Below are 12,373 nucleotides of genomic sequence, written 5' to 3'. Positions count from 1 at the left end.
ACAGCCAGGTCGCGCAGACGGAAGGAAAACGACTGTTGCAGCCGTTAGCTGTCGGCGATTCTGTAGAGCCCTTGCACCGTTCGGAGAGTGGTGAAAAGCCTGAAACGGGGTGAAAAAACAATAGGGTAAAAACGAGACTGAGGGAGATAAAGGGAGAGTTCAACCGGGCGGAGAGACAGGGGGGACAAGACCCGGCACGAAGTCCAAGTGAGAGTACGGGGACGGGGGAGGCTACAGGGCCGTAGCCGGCCTGCTACCCCGTTCATGCAGGTTCCGTTAGCCCATTTCTCAGAGCCGGGCCATCAACCCTAACTTCCCTTCGGTAAGTTGAACTCATATTAAGGGATGTTCCAGTTTTTTTTCAACACTACAATATCTTTTACATGTAACATGTAAATGTTTATCAATCAATTTTTACATATTATAAATTGAACATATTAATATAAATTCAATATTATAAATTAGACATATTGATATAAATTTTAATATATTAAACTCACATGTAAAAATATTGACAAACTTTCTTACATTACACCTATACATCATCTCTAAACTGAATTACTATACATCATCTCTAAACTAAACTACTGAATTATAAAACTTACACCTATACATCCTCTAAAATGACCAACTGACTTATAAAACTAGATTCAAAAACTATAACTACATTGAAAAATATAAATTACCTACACAATCCAAAACACTTCATTTTGATTATCTCGTAACTGTCACATTTGGTTCACTTTACATTACACCTATACATCATCTCTAAACTGAATTACTATACATTATCTCTAAACTAAACTACTGAATTATAAAACTTACACCTATACATCCTCTAAAATGACCAACTAACTTATAAAACTAGACTCAAAAACTATAACTACATTGAAAAATATAAATTACCTACACAATCCAAAACAATTCATTTTGATTATCTCGTAACTGTCACATTGGTTTCACCTTACATTTTGAAGCGAAACGGTGCCTATTTGTTTCTGGGTGTTTTCCCATTTCTCCACGGTCGATTTAATTTTAATTTACAATTTCTTTTTTCCAATATAATTTTTTTTCAAATGGGAACATATTCCTCGATACAGAAAATTTCAATTTTCTTTCACACAGGGATGTCCCTTGCTCTCGACTCACATAAATTAGGGTTTCACGGAGATAAAATTATTTCATTTCTCAATTTACTCTCGCATTGCACTCTCAACTCACAGAAGTAGCTGCTGTCACACAAACACATTTCTATTCTCTCAGGTTTTTGGGTTCTCTGCTTGCTCAACATGGGGACCACTAGCACGAGGAACGCAATGCTCTCCCTCTGCAACAACAACATCTCCATTCATCGACTTTCCTTCCGCACTTTGAGCGCCTCTGCAGACACGCGCATTAAGACACTCTGTCGCACCAACAGACTTCAAGAGGCACTGGACACCTTCAAGCACCTGCTTTCACCTAAATCTACATCCATCCCCTCTCTAAGCACCTGCAATCTCTTGTTAAGTAGCCTGCTTCGACGGAATCAACATGAATCTGCATTGTCTGTTTATAGGCTTATGATTGAAGCCGACATTATTCCAGATCTCATAACTTTGAACATTATCATCAATTGTCACTGTGAAACAGGTAGAATGGATTATGCGTTCAAAGTGTTTGAAGGAATGGAAGCACATGGGTATGTTCCAAATGTCGTAACCTTCAATACCCTCATCAAAGGGTTTTGCAGGAAATTCAGAGTCGAGGACGCTATCAAGGTTTTCAACCAAATGAGGAGCAAACAACAAGCTCCTAGTCTTGTTACTTATAATACCCTAATAGATGGGCTCTGCAAGGCCGGGAAATCCTACGAGGCGTTCGGGTTGTTAGCTGTTATGCTGCAAAAGGGCCATGAGCCTGACATAATCACATTTAGCGCGCTCATGGATCGGCTATGCAAAGAAAGTAAGCTCCAAGAAGTCAAGAAACTATTGTATCTGATGATAAAAGAGGGTTGTAATCCCAATGTTATTACATACAGTATACTTATTAATGGTTTATGTAAAGAAGGCAAGTTGGATGAGGCGAGGAAGCTCTACTCTGAAATGTCTGATAAAAACATATGCCCTGATGTTGTCACATGCAGTGTGCTTATTGATGGTTTATGTAAGGAAGGCAAGTTGGACGAGGCGATGAAGTTCTTCTCTGAAATGCCTGACAAAAACATATCCCCTAATGTGGTCACATACAGTGCGCTTATTGATGGTTTATGTAAGGAAGGCAAGTTGGACGAGGCGATGAAGTTCTTCTCTGAAATGCTTGACAAAAACATATCCCCTGATGTGGTCACATGCAATGCGCTTATTGATGGTTTATGTAAGGAAGGCAAGTTAGACGAGGCGATGAAGTTCTTCTCTGAAATGCCTGACAAAAACATATCCCCTAATGTGGTCACGTACAGTGTGCTTATTGATGGTTTATGTAAGGAAGGCAAGTTGGCTGAGGCGAGGAAGCTCTTTTCTGAAATGCCTGACAAAAACATATCCCCTAATGTGGTCACATGCAATGCGCTTATTGATGGTTTATGTAAGGAAGGCAAGTTAGACGAGGCGATGAAGTTCTTCTCTGAAATGCCTGACAAAAACATATCCCCTAATGTGGTCACGTACAGTGTGCTTATTGATGGTTTATGTAAGGAAGGCAAGTTGGCTGAGGCGAGGAAGCTCTTCTCTGAAATGCCTGAGAAAAACATATCCCCTAATGTGGTCACATGCAATGCGCTTATTGATGGTTTATGTAAGGAAGGCAAGTTGGATGAGGCGAGGAAGCTCTTCTCTGAAATGCCTGACAAAAACATATCCCCTAATGTGGTCACATGCAATGCGCTTATTGATGGTTTATGTAAGGAAGGCAAGTTGGACGAGGCGATGAAGTTCTTCTCTGAAATGCCTGACAAAAACATATCCCCTAATGTGGTCACGTACAGTGCGCTTATTGATGGTTTATGTAAGGAAGGCAAGTTGGACGAGGCGATGAAGTTCTTCTCTGAAATGCCTGACAAAAACATATCCCCTAATGTGGTCACGTACAGTGCGCTTATTAATGGTTTATGTAAGGAAAGGCAATGGCAGGAGGCCACCAGAGTGCTTCATGAGATGCTAAACAAAGGGTGCAATCCAAATGTTATCACATACAACACTGTTATTGATGGTCTTTGCAAAGAAGGCAAGCTTCAGGAAGCTCTCGGGTTATTAGATGTTATGGTGAAAATAGGCATTCCACCTGATCAAATAACATACAATACACTTATAAATGGATTTTGCAGAGCAGATAATCCGGAGAAGGCAGGGGAGCTTCTTCGAGAGATGCCAGAGAAAGGTTGCAGGCCTGATCTAGTTAGTTATAATACATTAATACACGGGCTTTGCAAGCATAATAGGATAGACGAAGCTCACCAGATCTTCTATGAGATGCAAGGCCAGGGTCAGAGCCCTGATATTATCACATACACCACATTGATGAATGCACTGAACAGAGTGGGTAACCTGAAGGAGGCAATAAAATTATTCGAACAGATGAAAGACAGAGGTCATGGGCCTAATATGGTTACATATGCCACCATCATGGACGCACTATGCAGGGAAGACACACGCCAAAACGCCAATAGAATATTGGATGAGATCTTGAAAAAAGTTTGATACTTGTGTTGTGACATTAAGTTGTAAATAAAAGCTTCTGTAACGATGTTGCTGAAATGCACCTCGCAAGATTTAGTAAAAGGGAGTAAATTGCAGTTGATGAAGTACAGGGATGACTTTGGTAATAATGCACTATCTGAAACAGGTATGGTGGCTGAGTTGATCAAGTGGTACACATGGAATTCCAATAAGAGTGCATCAGGTGTTTAATATTAGGAGAGGATGTTACAAATCATAGGAGTGGTGAATTACAAATTGATATGATATTTTCTTAGTCATGACATTGTTTCAAAGGTGGTTAATAGATTGATAAGGATTTCAAAAATATTATACAAAGCGTTAGACTTTTCTTCAGTTTATATTGTCTGTCTGAAGTGGTCCTGAGGAAGCGTTTTATTGGAGTTAGTATTTAGAAAATCGCTTCCAATAGTTGCAACTTCTAATGTAGGCAAAACAGATAGACTTACTGTTATAGCACCTATTAGTATAAGACTTGCCGGCAGCCATATAAAATATTATCAAGTCAGTTTTATGCGTGAAAATTGATGAACTGGGTTTGGTCTACTCATGGCTTGCTCTACCAGTTAGTGAGTTACTGTTGCTGAATTGTTCATGGTTAGTTTTAGGTAAAAACTAAAATAGATGGTTGATCAATCGGCTGTCAAACGCATTCAGTAATTAATTTTGTTTGAGAGTTTGACATTAATTATCACTTTCCCTGAGGTCATGTAATTTATTAAGATTCACTGTAATAAATGTGACCTGGCAACATGGGGATTTGCTTCACTAGGTTTGGTATTATTGCATTGAAGGTAGTTTGACTGTATGAACACTACGTACTTTAGAGGCTACGTGGCAAAACAGTCTACAAGAACAGCATGAGAGTATGGAGGCAGAGATAGGGCATTATTCACAGTATGATGGCAGAGATCGGACATACTTTGTGGCTATGTCATGATTTAACTGTCCTAATTAGTTGCATGCATATATGAAACTCGAATGGCAGTACACAATGATCAAAACCTTACTGTAGATTCACTTCTCACAGGCTGTTAAGTTCAACTAGTTTAACTTCCTCTGCATGGCTAATGTGCAATACTAGCTCGAAGCTTTGCTTCTTACAGGACATATGATTAGAATATACAGAAATTTGGATTCATAGGTCACTGTCACAGGCTGTTAAAATCAATTAGTTTAACTTCCTCTGCATGGCCATTGTGCAATACTAGTCTAAGCTTTGCTTCTTACAGGAAATATGATTAGAATATACAGAAATTTGCTTCTGCCACTAGTTGGTGAATATAATATAGTCTTTGCTGGAAGTGAACAACGTCAGATTTGTTTACTGTATATTGCACTAGACATGTTTTTCAATCTCGTGTTTTTCCGTTTCTACTCTTCAATGGTTGTGGCTTGGGGAGCTTTGATTCCAATAGCTTTGGGATCTCAGAAATAGGATAGCTCGGTATATATTTATAATATTATTTGGGATAAAAATTGAAATGTTTGGTTTGCTTAATGTGAAATGCCAGGGAGCAACATCTACAAGAATTGAAGATAAGTGTCCTTCAAGAATTAGTCAACAGGAATGACAGGTATTGATCAGCTATTGATCTGTTGTCTTCATTCAAAATGAAATCCAATTTTATTATTTTACATCATAGGATTCTTATTGAAATGTGAGAATTCCAATAAAGAAAGATATAATTTCTAGATTTCTTTATGTTTTTGTTGTATCCGATCATATTGTAATTTTATATAATCCACACGAGAACTTGCAAATTTGGTGCGACATGGAAATTCCATACAAAGAACGAAGTTCAGGATGGGTAGGTATGAATGTCTTGTGTAGTTAATGGAGGTTACAAAACAAGAAAGAAATAGGATGGGTAAGTATGAATGTCTTGTGTAGTTAATGGAGGTTACAAAACAAGAAAGAAATGAAACCGACAACAACCATACAAGTAATAACTCAGGATTTACGTGGTAAATATTAAAACTTTCACTGAGTGTCAAGGAAACATCCACGGGGCAAGGGATTGGATTTTCTATTCAATCAATGAAATAATTCTCCATTACAATAGTTCGGGCATTCATCAGTTTTATATCAGCCTCCATAGTTACATAACTGCCGATTCGGTATGAAACTGACTTGTCAATAACTAAAACAATTTATCCAAATTTACATTTACATTCATTTGTTGTCAAATTACCAACAAACTCCACCTTGACAACAATTTTCCTAATCCCTTGCCCATGCCCATTCATCATCTTTTCTGCAAGCCAAGAGAAGCTAAACACCATCGCAGCTTCTCTGATCCGAATGGAAAATGGTATCAACCCATGGTATTCATCCACCCATATTATTCATCCACCCATGGAATTTACCTATGGTATTGTAAGTAGCATCCACCCATGGTATTGTAAGTGACATCCACCCATGGTATTGTAAGTGACATCCACCCATGGTATTCATCCACCCATGGTATTTTCCCATGGTATTGTGACATCCACCCATGGTATTCATTCACCCATGGAATTGACCCGTGGTATTGTGACTTCCACCCATGGTATTCATTCACCCATGGAATTGACCCGTTGTATTGTAACTGAGAAATACTATAAGTAACAAGTCACATTTTGTAAAAGTACAGATTGTCCACCACAATGTAGTCCTTACAATTATTATTTGTTTTAATAAAAAAATCTTTGTGGTTTTGTTTATTAGGCATTCTACTCGTTTTCTTTTGGTAATTTCAAATTTTCAGATCTTGGGGGTCTCCCTCCGAAGATCCGGATCAGTGGTATCAGAGCGGTCTGTTTTTTCTCTGTTTTTCTTTGCATGTCCCCAATGAGGTCGGGATATAAGGAGTTAGGGCTTGAACTGGTCGAACTTTTGCAAGACCAGGGCCTCCCATGGCGGATGAGAAGAAAGATGAGGGGGCAAGAGATCCTATCAAAATCTTGCTCGAAGAAGCCCTTTAGCAACAAAGGAACGCGACGATGGACAACTTTTCCCAGATCCTTTAGCGGCTACCCAGAGGCGACGCATCGGCTTCCAGCAGCTACTTTGGAAACGCCACACCGTTTAAGGTACAAGTTAATTTTGAAATCTCCATCTTAGAGGGTTGATAGATGCAGAGGTCGTAGATAAATGGTTAAATCTGCTAGAGGGTTATTTTTCTGTTCATAAATTTTCGAGTCCGGAAATGATTGTTTTCACTCTTCTCAAAGCAGCCCCCCACGTTAAGGACTGGTGGGAAACCTACTGCGAGCAGAAGGATGGAAGTACAGACTCACTATTTTCAGCCGCACCCACTTGGGATTCATTTCGGGATGCCGTCAAGGAACAGTACTACCCTGTCAAAAGCTATGAGGACAAATACATCAAATGGACCACGCTGCGGCAGGGAAGGGACCAAGATGTGCCGAAGTTCACCAACATTTTTCATACCCTTCGCACACCGCTGGGTATCAAGGACTTTGAGCTGCATTTGGTACTCAAATACCGCGACTACCTACACAGATACATCCAGGAAGAGATGGAGTTCCTAAACATCTCCTCGCTCGGCATAGTGTACCGATACACTGTAAAAATCGAGAAAAAGTTCAAATAGAAGAAGAGAGACTTTGGATCTGCGAATCCGAAGACCAAAGGACAAAGCCAAGGCGGGGTGGCCCAAGACAACCCGTCGAAGCCGCAAGAAAAGAACAACACCATGAAGTCAAAGAAGGACACAGGAAAGTGGTGCGAGTTCCACAAGAGCCCCACTCACAACACAAGTGAGTGTCGGACCAAGCAGTCGCTGGTGGCCGAGTTGAATGCTTCAAAATCAGATGCATGTTCCGACCCTGGGTCAGAACCCGACAAGGGGAATGGCAAAGGGAAGCAAATCATTGATGCGAAGCCCAGCGTCACTGTGGCCACCACCAAGATCCAGAAGAATGAGCCTGAAGATCCAGAGGAGGGGGAGCATCTTTTCCACTCACAGATGTGGGTGAAGGGTTTGCCGCTGCAATTCATTGTCGACAGTAGCAGCCAAAAGAACCTCATTTCAGCAGAGGTCGTGAAGCGGTTGGGCCTACCAACTACACCACACCCGCAGCCGTACAGTATCGGGTGGCTTCATGAAGGACGAGATCTGAAAGTTTGCCAGCAGTGCCGCCTTCGCTACAACATCAAGCCCTTCACAGATGAGGTATTGTGTGATGTTACACCTCTGGATGTTTGTGATGTATTATTAGGCTATCCATACTTGTGGAGGCGACATGCTGTGCATGAGTCAAGGCCTCGTGCTGTCATTATTTCGTTGAATAATTCATTATACAGGATACCAGAGGTAGCCCCACCTACCGCCACTTCTTCGATCACTGCTAAGAAAGGCAACAAGCTCATTTCACAGAGTAGGAAATTCATTTTCTGTCTGGTTCACTCCCAAAGTGAGGGGAAGATCGTCACCACATCCATGACCCCCGTGAAGGGTTCCTCCACACAGCAACAGTAGCAAAGGGATACGATCATGATAGAATGCAGGAACAACTTCTCCTCACCCATAGGGGTACCACACAAACTTCAGGTGGGCAACAAAGTCGGGTTGCATCTGCAGAAAGAACGCCTGACAAGAGCCCATCAGAAACTCAGACCACTCCGACAGGGTCCTTACACCAGTATCAAGGCTACGGGAAACAGTGCTTTGGAGCATAGCATTCCCCCATTTCTTCGCTTGCACCGAGTGTTCAATGTGGACCGTCATCAACCATACTTCCCACCATTACTGGACACATCAGAGATTGCAGAACAGCTCACCAAGGACCAAGTTCAGCAGCAACTTCCTCATCTCATGGAGGAACTCAACGCAATGGGGACCATTGCTTCCAAGGGGGGAGGAATGATCCAGGTGGATGTTGGTGGCCACCCACCTATCCCATTTGGACCCCCACAACTGTCTCTTTCAGTTTTCGCAATTGTAGCACAATTTACTATTTTTAGCAGTTTTCTGGGTCCTGAACTTCTGAAGCCGTTTTGAAGCTCTAAACGACGTTTTTGGGGAAATCTGGGAGCAACATGGGTCCATGGACTAATGTTGATCTTCCTAAAGTTATAGTTCTCGAATAGATCTTTCTAACGAGCTATTGTACGCGTCAAACGAAGATCGGGTGCCAAAGTTACGACCTCGGGAAATTGATGTACCAATTTACCCAAACGGGGCCCACAATTTGGCGTTTCATCTTCTAGGGTTAGGTTTTGGGATGTGAAGGGCTTTCCATTGTTTCTCAACAATAAATAGGCCTTCGAGCCTCATTGTAACACAGTTCATAGGCATGTAGCCGCCACATCTCTTCTCAGAGATAAGCTACCATCACCCTAGCTGGTTTATTTCCATTTCTGTTTGTAAGCATATTTTAGTATTTTACAGTAATGAAATGAAGTATTATTTCTGTTGCATCTCTGTATTTATGGTTATCGCACCTCTGTATTTATGGTTATATCTGTAATTTGTTGCGTTCTTGTTTAAATCCAGATCATTCTCTACTGTAACTGGCTTTGTGAATATGTCTGCACAATTCTCTTGTGTATGGACCTTTTGAAGAGCTACTTTTCCGCCATCAATGACATGTCTCAGAAAATGATACCTTACATCAATGTGCTTGGTTCTGCTGTGATAAGCAGGGTTTGTAGCCAAGTGAATAGCGCTTTGACTGTCACAAAGTACATTCACTTTCTCCTGCGTCCTTCCAATCTCATCAAGTAGACCCTTTAACCCAAATTGTTTCTTTACTAGCATCTGAAGCAGCTATATATTCTGCTTCGGTAGTGGACAACACAACTGTTTCTTGAAGCTTTGACATCTAACTAATTGCTCCACCTGCAAGAGTAAAGATATAACCTGTAGTAGATCTTCTTTTGTCCAAATCACCTGCATAATCAACATCTACATATTCGCAAACTGATTCTTCACTACCATTAAAGATGATGCAATGGTCACTTGTGCCTCTTAGTTATCGAAGCACCCATTTCACTGCTCGCCAATGTTCTTCACCTGGATTTGCCATGAACCTGTTGACAACTCCAACTGCATGTGAAATGTCAGGTCTCGTAGATACCATCGCATACATTAAGTTGCTTACAACATTTGCATATGGTACATGAGATATATACTGCTTTTCTTCATCAGTTCTAGGACTCAAAACCGAAGAAAGCTTAAAATGGGAAGCTAATGGAACATTAACAGGTTTCACATTGTTCATACATAACTTTTCAAGTACTTTCTCCACATACTTCTACTGTGATAACCAAAGGTTACCATTTTTCCTGTCTCTGTGTATCTCCATGCCCAAGATATGTTTTGCTGCTCCAAGATCCTTCATATCAAATGTTCTAGAGAGCCGAGCCTTTAAATTGTTGATCTCTTCCATGCTTTTGCTTGCAATAAGCATATCGGCAACATACGAAGCTAAGATAATGAATATGCCATTGAAACTTTTGAAGCATACACAATGATCATACTCACTTCTAATAAAGTTCTGGTTCACCATGAAGGAGTCAAACTTCTTGTACCATTGTCTGGGAGACTGCCTCAGACCATATAATGATTTCCTGAGCTTGCAAACTAATCTTCTGCTACGACCTTGTACAAAACCTTCTGGTTGTTCCATATATAACTCTTCATTCAAATCACGATGTAGAAACGTTGTTTTAACATCGAACTGTTCTAACTCAAGGTTCAGTAATGCAGTTAGTGCCAACATAGTACAAATAGAAACAAGTTTTACAACTGGTGAAAAAATCTCATGAAAGTCGATACCTTCAACCTGAGAATACCCTTTTACTACCAGTTTCGCCTTATACCTTTCGATACTTCCATCAACTTTTCGTTTCAGTTTGAAGACCCATTTGCATCTAACAACATTTCTCCCTTCAAGAAGTTCTACAAGATCCCAGGTATTGTTCTTGGTTAAGGAATCCATTTCTTCTTCCATAGTTGTTTTCCATTTTCGCTATCCATATCATCTACTGCTTCTTGATAACAAGAAGGTTCCCCATCTTTAGTAATCAAAACAAAAGATGAAACATAATCTTCATACCTTTTGGGAGTTTTTCTTTCCCTTGTAGACCTTCTTAGAGTGACTGGTTGCTGAACTGGTTTAGAAACTTCAACAACTTCCTTTGTATCTTCAACACCTTTTTCTCCAGAAGCCTTTTCTTCCTTTTTACTGTCACCAAAAAATCTAGCCTCCAACTGAACTTTTTGATTTGGCAATACCTGTACCTGTTCAATTCTTTCAACATTTGATTTTAAAAGAGAAGATTTATCAAATGTTACATCTCTGCTAATGACTATCTCCCACGATGTAGGATCCCACAACCTATATCCTTTCACTGCATAGTCATACCCAAAAAAGACATAACATTTCGATTTTGGATCTAATTTTGAACGCTGATTTTTAGGAATAAGAGAATAAGCATCACAACCAAATATCCTTAATTGTGAATAATCACAAGACTGACCTGACCAAATTTCTTCAAAAATTTTACAATTAATTGCTACTGAAGAAGATCTGTTAACTAAATAACAAGCAGTGGATACTGCTTCTGCCCACAACTCCTTTTGCAAGTTAGCATTGCTGATCATGCTTCTGGCTTTTTCGATAAGAGTCTGATTCATACGTTCAACAACATCATTTTGCTGAGGAGTATAAACAACAGTTTTGTGTCTAACAATTCCTTCATCCTTACAGTATTGTTCAAATTCTATTGAAGTAAATTCACCACCATTGTCAGTTCTTAAACATTTAATTGATTTCCCTGTTCTTTTCTCTACCATTGTTTTAAATTGTTTAAAGACATTGAATACATCAGCTTTTTTTTTTAGCATAAAGACCCAAATTTTACAGGAGAAATCATCAATAAACGTTAAAAAATATAGAGCACCTCCATATGATACAATAGGAGATGGTCCCCACAGATCAAAATGAATATAGTCTAAAATATGTTTACTATTATGATTCCCAATTTTTAATCTCTGTTAATACTGTTTTCCATACACACAATGTTTACAGAAATCCAACTTCAAGGATTTCAAATCAGGAAGTGATTTATGTTTGATTAATACTTGAAGACCTTTCTCGCTCATGTGACCCAATCACTGATGCCATAGGCGAGTACCTTCTTCTTCTTTTCTAACACAATCGCTGCCTCACTGACCTGAGTACTTCCTTTGAGTCTGTAAAGATTTCCTACCTTTTCTGCTTTCATAACAGCTAGGGCGCCTTTAAAGACTTGCAGCACTCCATTCTGACCTGTAAACTTATAACTATTTGAATCCAACACTCCCAAAGAAATCAATTTTTTCTTCAAATCAGGTACATGTCTAACACTAGTTAATGTTCTAACTGTGTTATCATACATTTTAACCCTGATATTTCCCATCCCAACAGTGTGATGTGTTACATTATTACACATAAACACAGAACTACCATTTACATCTTCATATGAAGTGAACCAATTTCTGTGAGGACACATGTGATGAGAAGCACCAGAGTCTAACAACCAGCTTTCTAAACCCTGAGAGACATTACATACAGGTGCAATTTCATCTATCATACATAATTCTTCAGCAGATAAAACTTCGTCTATCATACCTGAATCAACCTGATTTGCTTCCTTCTTCGGGTTATCAGACTCTTGTCGT

At 39.8% G+C, this 12,373-nt stretch overlaps 1 protein-coding gene across 2 annotated transcripts; it reads left to right on the top strand.

Moving 5' to 3' along the window:
* The first annotated feature begins 1,128 nt into the window (after window positions 1-1,128).
* Window positions 1,129-5,358, top strand: LOC149247007 (uncharacterized). 2 transcript variants are annotated; one of them, XR_016266585.1, is made up of 2 exons: window positions 1,129-3,825; window positions 5,213-5,358. XR_016266585.1 is itself a non-coding variant. In XM_089458097.1 (1 exon), the coding sequence occupies exon 1, from the start codon at window positions 1,290-1,292 to the stop codon at window positions 3,678-3,680; it is 2,391 nt and encodes a 796-aa protein (XP_089314223.1). In that variant the 5' UTR covers window positions 1,129-1,289; the 3' UTR covers window positions 3,681-4,007. The 2 variants fall into 2 exon arrangements, 1 of the variants encoding a protein (XP_089314223.1); XM_089458097.1 differs by lacking the exon at window positions 5,213-5,358 and having other exon boundaries at window positions 1,129-4,007.
* The last annotated feature ends 7,015 nt before the right edge of the window (window positions 5,359-12,373 follow it).

This window comes from Pinus tabuliformis, chromosome 7 (genome assembly GCF_031772625.1).
Source record: "Pinus tabuliformis cultivar Carrire ecotype Pingquan chromosome 7, CPIR1, whole genome shotgun sequence".
Taxonomy (NCBI): Eukaryota; Viridiplantae; Streptophyta; class Pinopsida; order Pinales; family Pinaceae; genus Pinus; species Pinus tabuliformis.
The sequence above is the reverse complement of the archived record's forward strand: the minus strand, read 5'-3'. Positions and strand labels throughout refer to the sequence as shown.